General features: G+C 40.8%; 1 protein-coding gene across 2 annotated transcripts in view; it reads right to left on the bottom strand.

The window, feature by feature from the left end:
- Positions 1–134: 134 nt before the first annotated feature.
- The window catches only part of sema4gb (sema domain, immunoglobulin domain (Ig), transmembrane domain (TM) and short cytoplasmic domain, (semaphorin) 4Gb), a 31,458-nt gene continuing 10,725 nt past the window's right edge, over positions 135–20,867 (bottom strand). For both annotated transcript variants that reach the window (XM_026352149.1, XM_026352150.1), the window contains exons 3-15: positions 15,919–16,067; positions 15,439–15,501; positions 15,104–15,202; positions 14,917–15,010; positions 14,678–14,791; positions 14,162–14,316; positions 10,922–11,097; positions 8,816–8,954; positions 8,488–8,710; positions 7,653–7,768; positions 7,261–7,415; positions 5,251–5,312; positions 135–4,764 (exon numbers count right to left, since the gene is read on the bottom strand). In XM_026352149.1, coding sequence (XP_026207934.1) covers positions 3,797–4,764; positions 5,251–5,312; positions 7,261–7,415; positions 7,653–7,768; positions 8,488–8,710; positions 8,816–8,954; positions 10,922–11,097; positions 14,162–14,316; positions 14,678–14,791; positions 14,917–15,010; positions 15,104–15,202; positions 15,439–15,501; positions 15,919–16,067 — 2,513 coding nt within the window. In that variant the 3' untranslated portion in view covers positions 135–3,796. The remainder of the gene's footprint in view (positions 4,765–5,250; positions 5,313–7,260; positions 7,416–7,652; positions 7,769–8,487; positions 8,711–8,815; positions 8,955–10,921; positions 11,098–14,161; positions 14,317–14,677; positions 14,792–14,916; positions 15,011–15,103; positions 15,203–15,438; positions 15,502–15,918; positions 16,068–20,867) is intronic.

The raw sequence follows: 20,867 nt of genomic DNA, 5'->3' as shown, positions 1-20,867 counted from the left end.
CACTCACCACAAGCTAAAAACAACCTAATACCATGTGGTCCCAAGAATAGGATTCAGTGTGAACATGATTTGCATGTAATTTCCTGACTTGATGTTTTTCCCACCAGACTGAACATAATGCAAAGTGTTTTTTATTATCAGCACAAAGGCCAATGGAAATTTATTGAATTGAAAAAACACGAGTCCTCCCTGTCAACAGTTCAGGTGTTTAAGCTATATGACAAAAAATAGGGGTGTCACTTCAGCCAGTTAAATTCTGCTAAAATCACAAGTTACATAAAAAAACTCACATAGGGAAAAGTATAAGTATCACAGTTTACTGGGATGTACTACATGGTTTTTAAGTATTAATGTAAGAACAGAACAAACTGTGAACTCTTCACACCAAATTCTGTGGCCAACACTTAAATAAGATGTAGAAATAATCTCAAACACAAATGATATAAGGACGCAGCAGGATGTAATTACTGTCCTAGTGGCCAACGTGCTTTTACCTAAAGTCCACAGTAAACATATACAGTGCAGAGCCAGTTTTTTATTGTAAACAGATTGTCTTTAAACAGCAGCTGCAATAGTCGCAGACTTAGATTAAGTTTCCAAGCTGTGAAATAAGAATAATCACAATTGAATGATGATGGGACTTGATTATGGGAGCTTTTATATAATACACTAGCAGACCTCAGCAGAAACTGCAGTAAAGATCTTTACACGATTTTAACTCGCAATAAAACAACCTAACAGTCCTTTACAATTTCGACTTTCATTTTAATCAAAGTGAAAATTCTCCACTGAAACACAGCTAACAATAAGAACTGGGAAGGAAACCTTTGCTCATTTTCAGTGATGGTTAGTCTTTAGACAACACATTCATATTCAAACAGAATGATTCTTATGGAAAATGTGTGCACTTACAAAACAAGTCATGGATAAGTTACAAATGTCAGAATCAAATTTACCTTTTTGTCTTGTTCTAACTGATTGACCATTTGTAAACGCAGCAAGGTCCTTGAGAGAGTGTGTGGCTGATGTGCAGAGAGTGTAATAGATGATAGTGTCATGCAGAGAGGATGAGACAGAGAAACAACAGAAGCAGCAGAGAGGGAGTGAGGGGAGGAATGAAGATGAGGAGCAAAACAAGCTAATGGCCTGAAGAGGCTGACAAGAAGAAAGGTATAAAAAAAAAAAAGCAAAAGCAAATGAGCCACTGTCATCTGTTCCCTGCAGGGCTACAGAGGACACGCAGTTCAGAAATGTCCAGAAGGTCAAGGAAGAAGTGGCCACTGCTAGACGCACTCACCAAATATTCATCTTAAGCCCAAAAGGTGTCGAGCACATATGTTATTTATTCAGTGGGGTCTGCAATGTATAAAAGCAAGTTATCTGCATACAGTGACATTTTCTGTTCAGTTCAGTTTTGCCCATTTGGTTCTGGATACAAACGGCTAAAGTGGACAGCTCTGACTCATGTCACCGCCAAGAGGAAAATAATTAAAATAACTGTTACTGGAGTGCCCATGGGCACACCATGAGGCCTATAGCAAAAGTTGAAGTTGGTTCTAAATTTGCTCAGAGTTTAAATAGTTTAGTAAAAACACAGCTTATATTTGAGAATTAATGAATGAACTTGTAGTAACACGTGTCTTACATGTTGATACACTATGATAAATGACCAAACGCACTGTAAATGAATGCATTCACTAACATTTTTTAATTAGCGTTCATTAAAGAGTGCAGCCTGTAACTGTTACACTGATGCAGATCTTGAGGCTTGGCACGGCTTCGCAGGGAGACGGCCAGATTGAAGAGAATCAATGAAGCGGGATTAAAGTTTCAGTGTGTGTAAAGAAAAACTAGGTCATTTGTCGTGTGATCATGTCTAAAGTTGTTTATACCTGTTCCAAATGGCTGAATGGAAAATCAAAGAGAAGATGCTGAACATAAGAACCCACCTTTGGTCTTTCCTCAGTGATTATTCATGGTGCTGAAGATTTAAAGACAAACTTCATATGCAAACATGCAGGTAAGCACTGTGAATCTTACTGACCATTCATCAGACAGATGTGTTTCTACTTGGAAAAGGATCTTTTCCTGTTTGCATGAAGTACACTGGCCCAATAGAGTGGTATTCAAGGCAGACAAGGAGACAATTAAAAACCTGCCAGATGAAACTGCTCCTGCCTCCGTGTTTCATCGTCTGTTCCCTGTATGACCAGGATACTCTGCCCAACAGTGCTCCGTGCAAACAGATGAAAAGCCCGTGTTTTTGTTGTTTTGGCATTGCTCTGATGTCAGGTAAACATCAGCAATGCTTTTGAGGCTTCCATGTGTGAAGGTCTTCTCTATGGTGATTTGGCAAGACTTGGAAACCTGCCACCAGCAGCCCAACAACGAACACTGTTCATCACTGAACTAGATGGAAATGTTGAAAGAACCCAGTGTTGTGTCAGGACAAAGTGAAACCTCAGTCTGACAAAGACAAAGTATGTTTAGGTGCATAAATATAAAGCGGTGAGTAAGCATTTTCTTTACAATATCTCCTCTGCTTGTTTTTAGTGTGTGTTGTGGTTCCCTCAGTCTCATGAACCCTGAAGCCAGTCTGTTGTCTTCTAGTAGATTCAATCAACCTTACCACAAACTGACTGCTGCTTTATTGGTCTTCAATAGACCAGTCAAGCTGCCTTTCACACACCTCTATGTCTTTTATCACACAGATGCTAAAAACAGAAACACACGAGGAATAGTTTGCTACGGGTGTTTCCATTGGCACTGGTACAACACATTGCTACTAACAGCTGCAACGGTGTTGTAATTATTGCTATTTACACAAGAGCAGAAGAAAACGTGGGCAGATTGGCTTAAATAAATTAAAATGTATGATTTGTCTTAACAAATTGTACTCTCACGCACGGTAACAGAACTGTTAAAGTGATACTCCACCCGAAGTCTATATTTTGCATAATACAAAGAACAGTAGCTGCAGTGAAAATGCCAAATGCTTTTTCTCATTTTCTCTGTCTGATATAATTGTCAGCTGAGTCAAAACAAGCAATGAGAAAACATCATCTTGGGTTCTGAGAAATTGTGTTGGGTAGTTCTTGTTAGTTTTTCTTCCATTTATGAATTAATTAACAACTTTTTATTAAAGTAAAGTTGTTTTCATCTGAGCTTGATTGATAAAAATGCACTAGTTATATTTTATACTAATCTTTTAGCTTTCCTCTAGTTTGGTAGATCAGTGCATGACGGGTCAGTAACAGCAACCTCACCTCAATAGATTTTGGGTGGAATATCACTGAACTAATATTACATGGCACTCACAAAGCTTCCTGAACTCTTCCACAGACTCCAAAATACATCATCACCGTCAGCTCTGATCTACTTGGTTACCCATGTTCCATTTCGCACATTTGCCCTTTTGTGTCACCTGTCCACCGTCTTTCACGAGCCTTCAGAGCGTCTCCGTCGAGGTAGCTGCTTTAAGCTCCACACTCTTAAAGCAGCCCCACTTTTGCCTTAGTGCAGTCTATGGACTGATTTTTTTTACAGCTCCACTTTTGGAATTGCAGTTTGTGGTTAGTGTTGTCCAATAGGTGATGTGAAACCATGGGCCATTTCTCAAAGGAGACACAGCAGGCTTTACAGTTCAGTTCAGGTTAAGACACAACGAACAGGTACTCTGGAAAAACACTGGAAAAATAACAGCAGCGTTTAATACAACAGTCAGTTCTACCCACAACTAGGGGTCACCGTCAGGGTAAAAATAAATAACTGTGGGACAAAGATTGAAAGGGATGTCCTAGATGGAGCTCTCATCTGGCTGCACATCCAGCTGTGTGTGTTTCCTCTTCTCCAGGATCCTGTTGAGCTCCTCTGTGAAGGAGTGGTACAGCGGTGACATGCCATCGGGGTCGGCCTGCCTCAGCAGCACGTAGCTGTTCCCATTCATCTTCCTCAGCACGCTGGGCAGAGTGGCGGATAACCCGTTGGCATAATCCATGTTGGGAAGTGGAGGTGGCATAGGAAGAGGAGGGGCTGGAGGAGGTGTTTTGGCGGGAGAGGTCTGGCCCTCACCAGGAACTATCTGGAGGAAACCGTCACCGATGTCTCCGAAGGTTGGTACAGAGATGGAGCGACGACCCTGGCGTCCATTGCAGTGGCTGGAGATGGTTTTGAGTTCCAGATGGGAGCTTCTTTTCCTATCAGAGGCTCCTAGAACCTGGAGCCCTTGATGGGAGAACTTTCGATTCCGAGAGGCTCGCCTGGTGCAGAAGCTCACATAGAGAAGTACAACAGTCAACACCAAGCAAAGTCCTCCGAGAACCGCCACCAAGGAGATGTACACGGCCTCCATGTGTCTGTACGTCTGGAACTCCGGTGCTGGAGGAAGCGGGGCAGGAGGCGAGGGCAGGGGCTGCTCAGTGGGGCTGCTGGTGGACAAAACAGTTGGGCTGGAAACTGTAGTGGGTTCCGTTGTGGCTGTGGGCTCCACAGGAAAGTACGGATCTGTGTGCACCCTGACTGTGTAAAGATAAATCAGGACTGAGACAGAGTTCTCCACAGCAAAGCAGCGATATGAACCACTCTGTTGGACACGAGCTCCGATTATGAGGAGGCCATCTGTGCCGATGCGGTAGCCCGAATTGAGGCCGTATCCCTGGAGTTCTTTGCCATTTAGCGTCCAGCGTGGAGATGCTAGGTTGGAGCGCAGTTCACACTGTAGTAGCACATCATCACCTGACATCACTGAGCGCTTGCGATGGACGACTGGGCAACAGAAAAAAGACAACAAGAGACATTAAGAGAGCGAAAAAGAGAGGAAACGAGTGAGATAAGATACAGAGCTGAAGATAAGAGGATGTGTGCCTGACAGAAAGATGGATATGAAACAAGATTATATTTTTAAAGTGTAAGTGATCAACCTGTGTGGCAAAACCTTTCAGTGTCATTTTCCATCACATTTCATAAGCCTCTTTAAAAGTAGAGAGCCCTGCAATGCAGCCAGCACGACCGCCTGACCTCCAGCAAGAGAGAAACTGATTAAAATGTGTATGCTGGGACCTGGGGGATGGGTAAGAAACACACACCTAATGAAATCCCTTAATAGCTATTAAATGCTTGAGTTTTCAGGTGGAGAAAAGAGTATGTGTTGGACTTAATTTCACCCTGTGTGTTTGTGTGTCTAAGTTTTAACTTTTTCAAAAAGTGAAAACGGTTCACGTTACACATGCGTGTGTGTGCTGTAGCACATACCATTTCCTGAGTTCTCCTTACAGCCTCTGATCCCTCTCATGATATCCTGGGTTAGGTTTGACCTAAACAATAACATTCAGAAAAGCCGTTACCAAATCAGCATACCAGCAAAATGATTCTGAAGCTGTTAATTCAATGTAAGGTTGTTAAATATTGGGGCTTTAATTATAATTTATACTTGAGTAAATGGGAGAACAGAGCAATAACAGTGAGTTAGAGGCAAAGTACATAATATGGAAACAGCAAATTATGTCTAAAAGCATGAAAATAACTCATTATAACAAATGAAGAATCATCCCTAGTGTGTTATTGTAAACTCAAAGTGCAATAACATTATGAAGCTAATACATTATTGCAGTGAAATATTTCAGATCCACTGCAGTGAGAAGGGAGAACATCAAGTTTCTGCAGCAATGATTTGAATTCACAAAGAGAGACCCCATTCTGCTGTTTCAGTAGAGATGCAGAAGGTCGCAGGCAGATGGAGCAGCATTCGATAAACCTTTCACCCGCTTCAGTGCAGAATAGTCGTAAAGAAAAACTCCTCTCAAGAGTTTTAACCTCTGAAAACAGCTAAGTGTTAACTAGAGAGGCGTGAGATGTTCCTCTAACACACTGCTGCCTCCCAAACTCAAAAACAGATCCACAGGAGAGGCCGACGTGTCTGCTGTGGTGATGGAGATTAAGATGTCTGCTACTCACTCATGCAGAGTGAATGAAGAGAGGTGCACACAGCTCCCAGTGCAAGCGCGAGCCAAAGCATGTCCGTGTGTGTGTGTTTGTGGGTGGGAGGATATGAAACACGTATTGATTTTTGTACAGTACACGTTAAACCGTTTAGACGACACAAGTTTAAAGTTTTAACGAAGGATTACAGGATTCATGTTCATGTGGGTATTTTTCTGTACTGAGTACTTTTACTTTGGGTAATGCAAGTTCACTGTGCAGATAATTCGTATTTATAAGTGATATTTTTAATGTGCAAAGAGCATTTTTTAAGGTTTGTATCAGTACTTTTACGTAAGATCTGAGTACTACTACTACTTACTACGATTAAAAAGAAGTAAGTAAAGCATTACCTCTGAGTAAAGAGGTAATGCTTTACTCAGGTGTGTAATAATAATAATTTAATATTAATAATTTTATACTACATTATTATTTAATAATGTAGTACTTATTTGTCAGCTGTGATTCCTCATGTGACGGAGAAGTTCAAATTCAATTATATTTCTTTTGGGGATTGTTGGAATTTTAAATCTTCACACTCCAGCAGAAGTTCCTGCTGAGCTGAACAGAGCTCACGAGGAAAATCCAGGTCAACTACACTGTCTTAGACCTGCTTTCAACACAAATTCTGTTAGAAGGGAAAGTAAGCTGTAGTAATAATTAATTAATTAATTAATTGCTGGTGTTGCTGTTGCCCAGAAGGAGGAAACAAACACCAGCCAAAAAGGTCATGTAATGCAAAAATGAACACTGTGTCCAAAATTAGTTTGGTTATATCAAGAGGTGCTGCATTAACGATGCATTTAATTATCATCAGTTCACTAACTCTGAACAGCTTATTATTCGTCTAGTATTGATAATGTCAGTTTCACACTCATTTACTACTGGCAACAACTGACTTGCTTTATTTTTCCACTAAATTTACAGAACCGCTCTTTCACAGCTCTGTCGGGTGGCAATTTCTCAGACTGACATCTAAGTGCAGGCAGCAGCATATAGAGAAAGAACAGGAAAGCGTAAAATGGAGTTTCAAGAGGAAATAAAGCAGGGAAACAAGACAGGTGGAACTGCAGAGGAGGCTTATGGAAATGTAGACTTAGGATCTGCACTGAAGCGAAACAAACTGATCTGTCTCAACATGAATTTGGTTCATTTTTTGCCAGATCTCTGTAAACCAGACGCTCTGTAAATACACGTCTGTGGTGCTGCCTTTTCATTAGAAATGTATATTTGTGTCTGCACCAATGTGCTGTATGTGCATTTGTCAGTGTCTTACTCCCTCACCTTTGTGCAGGTGAAATTATTTCCACACACACCTTCCCATCCCAGCCACAGAACGGATCTCGGGCGAATACACAATCATAACAGGAAGTGTACCTCTGACAGGCTGACAGTGGTACCTGCACAACTCCAGAGTGGGAGCCCACATAGATGCTCCTCTGTGAAGCAAAACATACACAACATGATGAATCTGTTTATTCTGTATGTGCAAATTACTCTTTTTCCCCTTCTGGCCTTGTACATAAAATATAATTTACTGACTCTGAATAGTAACAAATTGCATTTCTGTTTCTGACATTGATTCGATTGTGATTTGACATCACTTTAGCATAAATAGGCCATTTAAACGCTCATCATCTTAACATTTACAATCACTTTGATACATAAATACATACCAGAGCTGAGGATATAACCATGCTCTCTATGGGCTGAGGTTTATCAAACAACTGCAGCTCTTCTATGATGTGCATTTCTCCGTCGATGTCAACAGCTCTGTGAAGCCAGCCATCATCTGTAAGATACAGCCTTGTCATATAAGACACTAGAATAACTTCAAAAAGCAATACAGAATATTTAATTATTAAAATCATTTTCTTTAAGTCTACAAATCTCATAAAATAAAATAAAAAATAAATTAAATCACTAAATCATCACTGTATCAGGTCATCACTCAATACTTCACTATCCTGTCTGCAGCACTAAGGTCCAATCACATTTATTTAGTTTAATAAAGTTTATTAAAGAAAAGGCTCAGTAATATTGTGCACATTGAGAGACCTAGTGAGTATTTATAGTGACCAGAACTGGGTATTTGGGATAAGTTTAAAATAAACTAAAGTGCCCACGATCACGGTACAGTGACAAAATATATCGGAAAGCAACAGTGCAGCTCATCATGTGCTTTTTGCCAAGCTGGCGACATAGATCCACAGCGTGGAAGTATGATACATACGGTATTTTGTGTGTTTAGTGCTAATTAGTGAACGTCAGCCTGCTAACATGCTAATCTAAGAAGGATGCACACATTAAAGCTACCAAACATTCAACTTGAAGTTGTTGACAGTTCAAATCACTGTTAACTAAAGCATCACAGAGCTGTTGGCATGACTGCAGACTGGTCTGGACTGGGCACCCACAGAGCTCTGTGTCAGGCTTTTATAGCACAGACTAACACATTTTCCTGACCTGTAAAATCTTTTTTCACACCACTTGTTGAGTACTAGAACTCACCAGTTCCCAAAAACAGAACAGTGTAGAGGTTTCCATCCAGCGCCAGCTGCTTGTGGACGACTATCTTGACATAGTTGACGCTCCTCTTGAACAGGAGTGGCCGCACCCCAATTGGCTGCACCTGGCTGGCCATTAGTGGGTGCCTTCTGGCGAAGGTGAGGACGTTGTCAGGCAGGTCTCGAGATGAGTTAATGCCCTGGGATCTGTGCAGATCTGTTATACACTGGAGTGACGAGAAAAGCAGAGAAAGAATCAGTGTTTTTAGTTTACACAGATGAAATAAAGAGCATTAAACAGTCTAACGATGGTTTTATTATATGACGCTTACAGATCCAGGTCTTGGCTCTGGAACCTTCCCCGTGTACTCCCTCCACTTGGAGTCTTGCACCTCCATATACGGCCCGTCAAAAACCTTCTGTACATCTGAGTAGGCGTACTGGCAGATAGCTGAAGCTTTGATATTCTTCCTGAAAGACAATCCCCCACCCCCAGCCCGAAGACACATGCAGAGGACACACTCAGGATTAATGATTCAACACTGAATAAACACTGAGAGGGAACACATCACACATCATCACAGCCAGAAAAGGTACTTAAGCTGTGTTCTCTAGTGTTAAGGTAGAAAAGTTTTGTTTTGCACACCCACATTTTCCTCTTGGATCTTATCAATTTCTGGGAGTGGTGTCACTGACAGGTGTGCAATTTCCCTCTTTATCACCAGTAGTTACTCCCATTATCCACTTCAGAAAGAAAATATTTGTTCTAGGGATTTTTGAGCACCACAGTCGCAGCACTAAAATACCCACTCCCTGTGAGTCATTAATATAACAACCCCATTTGTGGTTTTGGTGGAGCACCTGTGAAAGAAAAGGCTTGTCCAACAAGGTAACGACAGCATGAGCTGGAAGTTAGGAGCCAGGTGACCCTTAATCTCACACCCTGAAGGTGAGATTAGTAATGGGGAAAATGTCAGCGTCACATTCTTAGTCTATTGTGTGCCCACCTTCAAAAGCATTCACCTGAGGAAAGTCAGACTGACGTGAAACCAAAAACGTAATTGAAAACTGATGAGCATTATACCTCAGGGGCTTACTCACACTTGCACGCTTGAGTCTAACGCGTAGTGATGACTGCTACTCGCACAGGTGTGAAAAACAACATATAGAAAGGCAAAACGAGGCATAAATAGGAGAGGGAACAAGACGAAAGATTCAATAGCTGCAGCAGCGAGTGAAGGGACGGATGGGTTGGCAGCGTTTGAGTGAGAATATTAACAAAAGGGAAGTGTAGTAATGAAAAAACTGGAAAAAAGAGAAATAGACAGTATTACTGTCCTGTTGCAATGTTATCCTCTCCATCAGAGTTCAAACACCCCTGGGACAGTTTTATGCAGCATGACTCTGCATATCAGCATAAACACACACTCGTACTGCTGCCAGCAATAAGAGTTTGTCCACTGGCAGATATTGTCCTCTGACACTGTCACACTGGTTGGGTCTGCTCTGGATAATCTGTTATAGAGTTATTAGATTATATTCTATGATTAATATATTAACAATTTAGTCTACAAAAAATTTAGTCTATAAAAATACATTAATTACATCAGGTAATTAAATAATCATATTAGTACTGAGCTCATTTATTTTATTGATAACCTTCTTAAATCTAAACATGTACATTCATTATGTAATCATGGATGTTGATGTTGTTGTGTTCTGTAATGGTAGTTTCTCGTTAACTCGTAAAGATTTCTTTGCTGAGTGACGATGTAATGTGTTTTTAATTGGGGTTTCAGGATTTTAATACACAAATGTTTATAGTTTAGTTTGTTTTGTGTCAGGTTTTCCTTCTGTTGCACTAAATGTTCTTGTTCTTTTGCTCTGCGGCTGTTTATTTTATATCATTTGGGCATATGGACGAAGCATATGGAGAAACATTAAAGTTAAGTATTCATGTGCCACAATTTAAGGACAGCTTGATATTAAAATAACCAACTTAACCCTAGCATGATCCTAAGATCTATTAAAATCATATTTAAGACCTTTGCAACAGCAACACATGCAGTCACATCAGCATAACACCATAACACCAAAAGGTCAGTGTGTAACAACACATCTTGTAATATTTTTCACTCATTTCTTAAGAATATATTAAATATTAGTTATTGTGGATTTAAATCCCACTGACTTGCATTATAAACTCAGTCAAATATTCAATATCAAATACAGAAATATAGCATGTTAATGACAGGCTGTTTTAATATGTACGCTAGAAGCTAAACAGCTGCTTCATATTTAACAGACAGTCATGAAAGAAAGAAAATACTTTATTCTCCCAAATGTCAAACTGTTCCTGAGGGGAAACAACAACACGCTACATGCTACAAGGTTAAACAAAAGGCACAGTGAAAGCACAATTCAATGTTGTCTCTTACCATTCCAGGCCAAAGATGCCATAGAAAACGCTGCTGTGGGCGTCCCGGCCCTGCAGGACGAACACACTGCGCAGGATATTGAGGTGCAGCTCATACTCTGGGACCGAACACACCATTCTGGCCTTGAGGAAGGAGGTCCACTTCCTCTGTAGTGTCCTCTGGCCACCCCAGTCCGTCTGCAGACAGAGGAGACGGTGGGTCGATGAATTCTGATATTTTCAGGTATAAATCAATGGCGACTAACCCGTCATGTGCATCCTTCTGTCAAATATAACTAACACACCAATGCATCATACTGCACACACTACAATTCACATGTACAGGAGGAAAAGAGAATAACGGAGTCAGAGCCAGAATGGCTTCTAGCTTCGAGTGTGCCTACTTTTGCCCATTTGCTCTAATTGCATTCAGTAGCACTGGGAGGCAAGGCTGCAAGAAACCTCTCCCTAAAAGAGTAATTTAGCACATCTCATTTAGAAAAGAGAAAAAACAGAGACCTTTCTTCGTCTGAATTACTCTGTGCTTCATCTTTCTTCCTTTATGTCTTTTGCAGAGATCTGTTGTTTATTAAAACTGCTCTGCCTGCCTGCTGCGGCCACCCACACCAAAAAAAAACTTAACTCAACATAACTCATACATATCTAAAACTAAAATCCCTGCATTAGGAAGGCTTCCATCAATAATACCAACTCAATTTGGGATTTAATAGAAAGAGCAAGGCAAAGTACTACAGACAAATGCATCCACAGGACTAAATCTCTAGAGAGTTGGTGGCAGAGAGGTTAGTAAAGCAGGACTAAGATGGATACTACTGAACAAACAACATAAAAGATTATTATAGAGATGGGTACCGGGTTATTTTATAGCTAAAGAGATTAAAGATAAAGATATTTCACAATGTACATCAATCAAAGCAACCATCTGGGTTACTGGGAATAAGAGTCAAGAATCCAACCGTAGGATATTTACCAAAGACAGAACTGGACACCGTGCTGCTGTTTGAGCGAGAAAGTTGTTTTGTAAAGTTTTAGCAGCTCATTTGAGACACACAAAACTCAAATTTCTGCTTTTGTGTCACTGATCGTTCTTCTTTTCATGTCATTTACAGCCTTTCTCTGAGTAAATAGGTTTCCTAAGGAAGTAGAAGCAGCCCGACTGAGGAGGGAAACTAGTTAGGCAGCTCAAAAATGGCAGGTCTTCAGTGGTTTCAGGCCAACGGCTACTGCCAGGCCCTTCACTATCTGTGGATCTGCCTCCAACCAGCGAGGTGTCTGGCAGCCATGGGGCTTAGCTGGGGACCAGTTCGACATCTGCATGCGCTGCCGTGGCCTAGTTCAGACTGAGTTATTACACTCTCGACTGCTTTGACACCTCCACACTGCTGATAAAGAGAGAGAAGGAGAGGAGTCCAGACCTTATTTCGAGAAATTACTTCTTTTGGAGGCAGAGGGAATCATAATGTGAACTGCTGGAGTACATGGAATTGAAAAGGTTCTATAAGATTTGGACATAGGAACATTTTTACAGATGATTTAAGGACCTGAAATACGATTAACATTGCTGCTTCTAAGCAGGTATTCTGTAAAAAATGTTGATATTCAGACTGAATATTTAATACTTCATGTTTGAGTGTTGTGCCACCGTAACTTAAAAACTAAGTTACGGTGGCATCACTGCTCATTCTGAATGAGTGAAGCGCTGCTGGCAGCTGAGTCGCCAGGAGATGATTGGAGCGGACGGTGGTCGCACAAAGCACACAACTACTGTATCACACTTGAGACTCGGGTCTGCATTCACAAGTTTGTGCAACAAAAGCATGGTTAAGTGTAGGTGGAAGATTGTGTTTTGGTTGAATAGATGCAATGTGCATATTTCAGTTTTGAGCAGTCAAAAGGACACATGTCACACTGCTGTTCGTTTCTCTGCACAAGTGCAACAAGCTCCCTAAATCTACACACTCTGTATAATAATAGATAAATTTCTCCCTTATCTGGCACTTAAATCTTTCAAAACAGAAACATCTCTTCTCATAACACTTTGCTTCCAATGGGAATTTGCTTTGCACCTCACATCTACGTCACTTTGGATAAAAGCATCTGCCAAATAACTAAATGTAGATGTGTCTGGTGTCACTCTGGACGTTTTCTGCATTAAAAAAGACTATGATCTGTCCCTAATCTTAAGTGCTGTAAGTGCCTAAAGATAACCATTATGTAAGTTTAATAATGCTGCAGCTTCTTCAGCGTGATGGTCATCTTGATGGAAAACAAGTATGTTGTCTGGGAACATATTACATATTATCTAAAAATTAGCCAGGCTGGGATATCCACTCCATATCCACTCCATATCCACTCCAGCTGGCTTTACTTTAACATTTAAAGCAAAAACGATGATCTTACAAGGTCGGGTCGAGTAACATTTCCACGTGCAGAGAAAAAATGTGCCCATCCATCCACATAGCCTCTGGAAAAGCGCTGCAATAAACATATCAATCCGTTTAATAAGAGTGAGCTCATTTTACGTTGTTTGATAAGTCTAAAAATCCCTTTTCGGTGTTCAAAACTCAAACCTTTCAAGATGTGAAACACTTTTTTGATTCCATATACGAATGCTACCACAGTGATTTAAGTACAACTGCACACTGTGATAGTAATTACACCAACGTCCATGGAATGAAAGTAACAACAGGGAGGAAGAAAGAGAGGAGGACAGACCTCTAGAAATGGCTGCTGGGCTTCCTGTCTACACTGGAGATGCTGATCGCAAGTGAAATGAGTTGAGAGGGAAAAAGAGGAGGAGGAGCGGTAGAGGGCAAGATGGCAATAAAGAGAGGGAGAGCGTTTGCCATTGGAGATGTAGGATGGTGGACGTGTAGTTTGCCTGGCAACAGCAGCACAGAGTGAACCACAGTCATGGAAGAAACCAGGATTAGAGACACCCAACTGCTGGTTCATTCAGATCTGAAGTTACGAGGAGAAAGGCAGCTGAGAGAGAGAAATTGAGAAGGGAAAGTCTCCCTAAATCCATTTACATTTCCCTCTGTATCAGTGACGTAAGGCGTTAAATAATCCACCATCTTTGTACTTCAAATGACAACTTTTCTCCTCCCTCATTTCAACCTTTTCTTTCTATGCCCTTGCAGGCGCAAAACAGCACATGTGTGATGTAACTTTCCAAAACCCAACGGAACTATTAACATGATTATGGTTAATAGTGTTTTGGTTAGGTCCTCTCTCTGACCTTGCAGACTCGGGCAATCCTGGACACTTTGGTCTGGCTCGGGTAGGCGATCTGCTCCTGGCTCCTCTCCGTGAAGAAGAAGTAAATCTTGTCATCGTCACCGATAGAGCTGTTGATGCTCTCCTTCAGCAGCACAGAGCCCACAAAATCTGCCTCTGTACACACACAAACAACACACACAGATCCACAGACCTATAAGCAGACTAGGAAGTGTCTCCTTGGAAACTAAAGATGGGGCTTTTAAGTATGATTGAACTGCCACAACTAAGCCAGTTAGAGCTGCAATGAAGTGCAATTTTGTGGTGATTTTCACATCTTTAATTCTGCAGATGAATTAGTTTCTGTAGAGATAAAAATGAGCAAAATGTCTATGAAGTTTGGTGAATTTAGTAGAATACGGGAAGGGAAGGGAAATTGCATAAACCAGTAGTTTACTCACACAAACTCATTAATTGAGTTTTTGTGGATTATTTTCTACTTTCTATTTTGACATGTGTGGTCAAAGGTTGTATTTACCCAGAAGCCACCGGGTGGGGGCCTCCTCTGTTCTGAGTGTGGGGAAGGGAAAGTTTCTGCGCACATCTGGAGAGCTGCGAAACTCGTACTGAGACGCTGTGAACATCTCGCCATCTGATTAACAAATTGCACAGATAGAAATGTTAATTAAATTAAATCATATTTAAATGATGAGGAATAAGTTGAAACACTGCTTAGTTGTTCTAGTAACGTTAATAAAGATGGTGATAAAGACATACCCACAAGGAGGCCGGTGTATCCCTTTGCTGGGTCATACGGACACCTGTCCCGCCCCTCTTCAAAGCCCGATGAGAAGCTGAACCGCTCTGCATCCTAACAAACAGAGTAGGACAAACAGCCACTGAATCATTCATCAGCTCAATTCCACCAATAACTGTGCTGATAATTAATCACATGAGCTCTTACGATATAAGCGCAGATTGGTTTGAAGGCGTTGGTTCCACAGACGTACAGGTGGGTCTCATTGTATCGCTGCAGAAAGCGGATGTGATTGTAACACTCTGTCTGCAGAGAACAGACAACAACTGGTTATTTATGGCTCTAGAATAAGCAACTTTGGAGATGACATGTCAGTCAAATCACTTCACGTACAAGGGGATATTTTAAGCAAATGTGTAATGAAGGAGTATGATTCTTTTATACTCAATAGCTTATGTTCTCAGGGTAACAGAAAAAGTGGATTAAAAAGAAAAAGCAGAAGAAGATGAGGTGGAATACTAAAAAGAGTGCAGTGCTCATACCCGATTGTCTCTGCCTTTGTTTAGACACTGCTTCTTCTGTTCAGGGGATGCATCCCAATCAATCTGCAAACAATGGGGGACAATACAGGTGAGTCAGTTCAATAAACAAAGAGAGGAAATAGATAGATCAATAGCAAGATCTATAGATAGAAAAGTGAGCACTGAAGAGACAACAAGTGTGTGTGTGTGTGTGTGTGTTATTAACAGAAAGAAGGACAGTACACTTCAATTTCTGGCTGCGTCACTGAGTTGTGACTCTTCTTCAGTAACCCTTGAATAAATGTCTGGTGCATTTAATCCGATATCCATAAAATTGGAGGAACACAGTGGGATTTGCTCAATCTGCTTAAGGCTATTATTAGTTTGTCCTCATTTAACACTCGGAAAATGAAAATAAAAAACTTCAGAAAAGTTTGCTGTTTCTTTGTGAATAGCAGCAATTATCTGCTGATGTGTGACTCGCAGCGTCTTCGTACTCACAGCATTGTGTCCAGGTGTGGAGATGTTGGAGGTGTTGAGAGCATACAAAGCACCTCTGCCTCCCACGTACAGCAGCCCGGCCGCCTCCTCCAGCAGCAGGGTGCTGTAGTTCCGGGAAGAGCCGGTGAAACGAGCACTGCCCAGCAGACCTGCAGAAATATGACACACAGCATAACAAGCGATTCTTCTTAGCATTTTGAACATTGGTACTAACTAGAAATGAAGATTAAAGCTGCAATAATCAGTCGATCAAAACCATTTTACAAGAAAACATGTCGTTGTCAGCTCAAGTAATGTGATAACATTCTGCTTTTTTCTATTTTCTATTAGGATCAATTTAATTGCTTTGGGTTTTGGACTTTTAGTCAGACAAAACAACACAACAGAAGATATTTTTCACTATTTTCTGATAGTGTGCAGACTAATTAGTGGAGAAAATAATCTTAACAGCAGCACTATTGTGAACATCTTCAAGAGAATGTTTATAGTTTCATATAAAACCTTTTCTCTTGATTTTACACACCCCAAACGAGAAGCTTGTGCCTGAACGCATGTAGGTGATTGCTGAGAGGAGTGTTGAGAGGGAATGTGGGCATGGGGGCACAGGGGAGGAAAGATTTTAGGGCATTCAGCAAGAATGGTGCCCCAGTACTGCCAAATCGCATCAGAGGTGCTGCCACAGCATCATCATCATCACCGCTGTGTGTGTAAGTGTGTGCACGTATGAGGGTGATGGGGGAGGGAGGATCGTACAGTAAGTGGGACAAATTAAGGGCCAGCTCTGTCATTGAGCAGCACGTGCTATAAAAATATAATTGGTGTTTTCTGGTTGTTGAGATGTAGCCCTCGGTGCAGACAAACTGATTATTATTAACCTTTGTAACACAGCTGGCTGCACTAAACTAAATCTTTGAAACTGTCTTGTTGCAATACCTTAAAAACAGGGGCAGGCTGCTCTGCTGCGAGACAGTAAAAAGGAGGACACTGGTTTGTTTTTCTGAGGGTATGGAAGAAGTGCAGAAGTAGGTTTACAGAGCTTTGATTTGCACTAAAAGTCAGAGATTAATGTCTAATTAAATAAAACTGACATACAGAATAAGTAAGCACAGCTATAATCAGAATTAGAGAATAAGTATGGGTGTTAAACTGAGGAATATGAGTTAGCAGATGGGTAAAATGGGTGGCAACATGTCCCAGTTTCTGCTAAAAAGACAGACTACATTTGCCCCCCATTGTGGTGTGAGGACCGTGCGCGCTTGTAGTGTTTAATCTGTTCTCCCCTTCACTGTGATGTGGATAAAGTGAGAAGGGTTCAGTGCAGCTGAGAAGGCCAGAATCAGCGAAGCACTGTGCTCTATATAGATGAATTATTATTCTATATTTCACAGTTCATGAATTTCAGTCAAACACACTGATTAGATCAGGATCAGTATCAATTTAATGTCACTTTAACTGTAAATGAAAGTGAAATATGCAAATTTGAGCCCATAAAGTCACAGCACTCGTAAAATCTTGAGTAATGTAGTTTAAAGTATTTATAACAATGACTAATACTTCCTTTGATTATTAAACTGTATGTCAAATTGGTTTAGTACCTCCTAAAATTAAAATATCTAATAAAAATATCTAAATCAAGAAAGCCAAGGTATGTTGTTGGTTGCTGGGTGACACATGATGGTTACCTATTGAAAAGAAACTGCAACTACAAAGATACTACAGAGAGGCACAGATTAATTTATAATATATGCAAAATGGACACTTAACTACTGACAGAACGGCTGTAGGGAGTCACAAAACAGCCACATAGAGAAGTAAAACTGCCACATAGAGACACGAAATGACTACAACAAACACTCAAAGTGCAATGACAATGTAGTACAAAAGTACTACAAGGTAACACAAAGGTGAAAAAAGCTGCTGATACGAGAAATTCAATAATCAGAAATATGGATTTAATGCATAGGAGAGGTGAGCTCACAATAACTTCACAATACGGTATCAGTCAGAAAAATGTGCGATCCATATATATTCACGCAAACACACGAGAAGATGAAAGAACACACATCTCTTCAGGGCTTTGACTCACCTCCACTATCTCAGCTACTGTTTTACTAATGCTTTTACTGCTCTAATTCACAATGATGATAATGAGGGTGACAGCGAGCCTCCCAGCGTGCTGGATCTTGCGTAATACTACACAACGAAAACTGTTGCGAGTTTCCTCAACATCACATGGAGGGTGTTTTCTTCCCCACATGACTGGCTGTCACATGGACACACTGGGCGATGACAGTAGCTCTGCGGGCAACGACTCTCCAGAGGACCGGGGCTGAGTCAGACTGCAGCCTCTCTCACCACCCACCTTCCTTCCTACAGCCTTTTCTTACTGGTTCTATCACTGACAGCCAGGCAACCACAGAAATCCTCAACCCGGTCAATAATTAGGCTATTATCATAGTGGCTCTGTCATGCATGCCAGACTGATTATAAGCACAAAAGCTGGGAAGAATGACACTGCATATAAGTCCAGTCGGAGGAAACTCCAGTGAAGTTACAAAACAACTCTGGACTTATTAAGAGCAGTGACATTTAAAAAAAATACACCAACATCCATCTTCTAAACATTCATTTTGCAATATTGTAGGTCGCTGCATCTCACATACAGAAATAAATGGGTTTTTGAAACAAAAGCACACAGAGGTTTCTCTAACCTCCAGATAGAGAGTGAGTAGGAAAATGATGTGTAACATATTCATCCTCTTCTAGAAAACAAACTAATGTGGAGCTACATCGTTGCTTTAAGGCTACGTTGTTAGTATGGAGGTATTTACAATCTGTAAGCTGGAAGGCAAACCACAAAAAAAACAGGGAGAGGAGGAGTGAAGGTGTCTGAAATTCACATTACTGCACTGCCAGGAGGGAGAGATGGCTGAGAAATGACTAATTCTCAGCCAGAATAGAGGTGGAAGGCATGAAGATCTGTCCATGAACATTCATCTAACTTGCTCGTTAGCAGATATATGCCGTTGATGTAACATAGCAGCAGGAGGCTGCAGTGAGAGAGTAGCAGCATTACCTAACACTATACGATAGCTACTTTCTATTGGGTTTTATCTGCTTATGTGGTTACATCTGGTTTGGTTGGATAGTGTTTTACATACCGTGCATCTGTTGCAGTCCCTCTTTCCCTGCTAGTTATATCACTGCTGTGACAATGGGCATGCATGAATTTTGGGGATGTAGTTAGTTACTTAAGGAGGGGTGTTTCTGTTGGGTTGTCGAGTTCATATATCAACAAGGACTACACCTTTAATATCAACAAGCAGAGCTCCTCCTGTCTTTGTCTCGTCTCTCTGGCAGGACAGCAGATTATCTTAAAAGCACTTAAGAAAACGGACTGCACCACATTCAGAGTGCACCTTTTGATAGATGGTTGTACCTGTACAGTACGTACCAATGTTGTTACCATGTTGGTAATAATCCCTCGTTCAATTTCTGTGATTGAACTCCACCTAAGACTTCGTGTCTGTCTTCTCGTGTCTCTCAAAGCCAGTCAGACTCAGATTGAGTGAGCAATGAGCAGCTCCTCCGTTGCCAAAGGTCAGGACACGCCAGGGGAGGATTTATCTGAAGGGTGGGGGAGCACTGCAGAGTCACTCAGCAGGGCAACCTCCCTCCCTGTCACACACAGGTGTGTATACACAACAAATCTCGAACCTATACATAGCTAATATACTGTATATCAACAACGTCACTATTGCGTAAAAACTTCGGCCTCCTCACGACAGCACTTCATATATATACACATATTCTCCACGATGGCGTTTAAAGAAGAAGTTATGCAAACACAGCGACAGCTCAAGGCAACGTAAAGATCCCACTGTCCGTGAGTCACCTAAAAGGGAGCAGAAGCCTTGGTTTCTATCTTAGAAAAATAATGGCTGAATAAACACAATGCTAATGAGAAGGACTACGGTGACGTGCAAACTGTCCCTGGCCAGAAGGCAGCAAAGGGAGTTCGACCTTCGTCTTAGACCTGGCGTGATCCAACAGCTTTGTTTTATGCCACTCGATCTTGGATGACACCACATGCAGATGTGTAAAGGAGGAAACTAATATTCAGAATAGTCTGAATCAGCGTTTAGCTAAAACACCTATTGTGGAGAGACTCACTAACCAGCCTGGCAGCAGAGTTTCAATGGTTTCAGCCTAATTAGTAGGTTTTGCAGCTTGTTTTTTATTGTGATGAGATAACAACTAACACCTGAAGGGATAGAAGAACATAGTAAAGCAGGGAGGGGGCATAAGTTGTATATTGTCCTTTTGTTTATGTTAAATAACTAAATTAACTAATATAAATAAAATTGACATGATATGAGTCCCTTGTGGTTAAGAGAGACATAAAATTTCAGCGAACTCTCTTTAAAACCACTCTTTATGTGGTTTTATTTATAATATCAAGAGTTTCTGCTTTAGTCGGATGAACTTCTTGTGATCATTGGTGTTTTATGATTTTATTTTCCAATTTTATGTCTGTTGTTCCTTTACGACTTTATGTTATAGGACAGCTGTTGTCACATTCCCTATTATAAAATACTAATTAGTGTAATTTTATGCCCTGTTGTTGATTATCTTTTTCATATTTTATCAGTTTAATTAAACGTTAGTGTACGTTTTATGTTGTTTTTATTGTTCTCTGCTGGTTTTTTAGCCAGGAGACATGTTTAAAAGAGACAGAGGAATGTTTCATCTAAATTCAAACTGTGTTACTGTCTTTGCCACTTAAAGCTGCATCCATACACTTTTTGGCCCCTTGGGGGAAAATGAGCTGCAAAAACAACATTAACATATTATCACCATGTCGATACGGTGAACATGTTAGCAAACAGCTGCATGTTTGCACCTCCAATACAAAGCAAGATTAGCATTTCTTTGGGGTCATATTTGAG

The sequence above is a fragment of the Anabas testudineus genome, chromosome 19 (assembly GCF_900324465.2).
Source record: "Anabas testudineus chromosome 19, fAnaTes1.2, whole genome shotgun sequence".
Classification (NCBI taxonomy): domain Eukaryota; kingdom Metazoa; phylum Chordata; class Actinopteri; order Anabantiformes; family Anabantidae; genus Anabas; species Anabas testudineus.
Note: the sequence above shows the minus strand (reverse complement) of the source record. Positions and strands in the feature narration are given on the sequence as shown.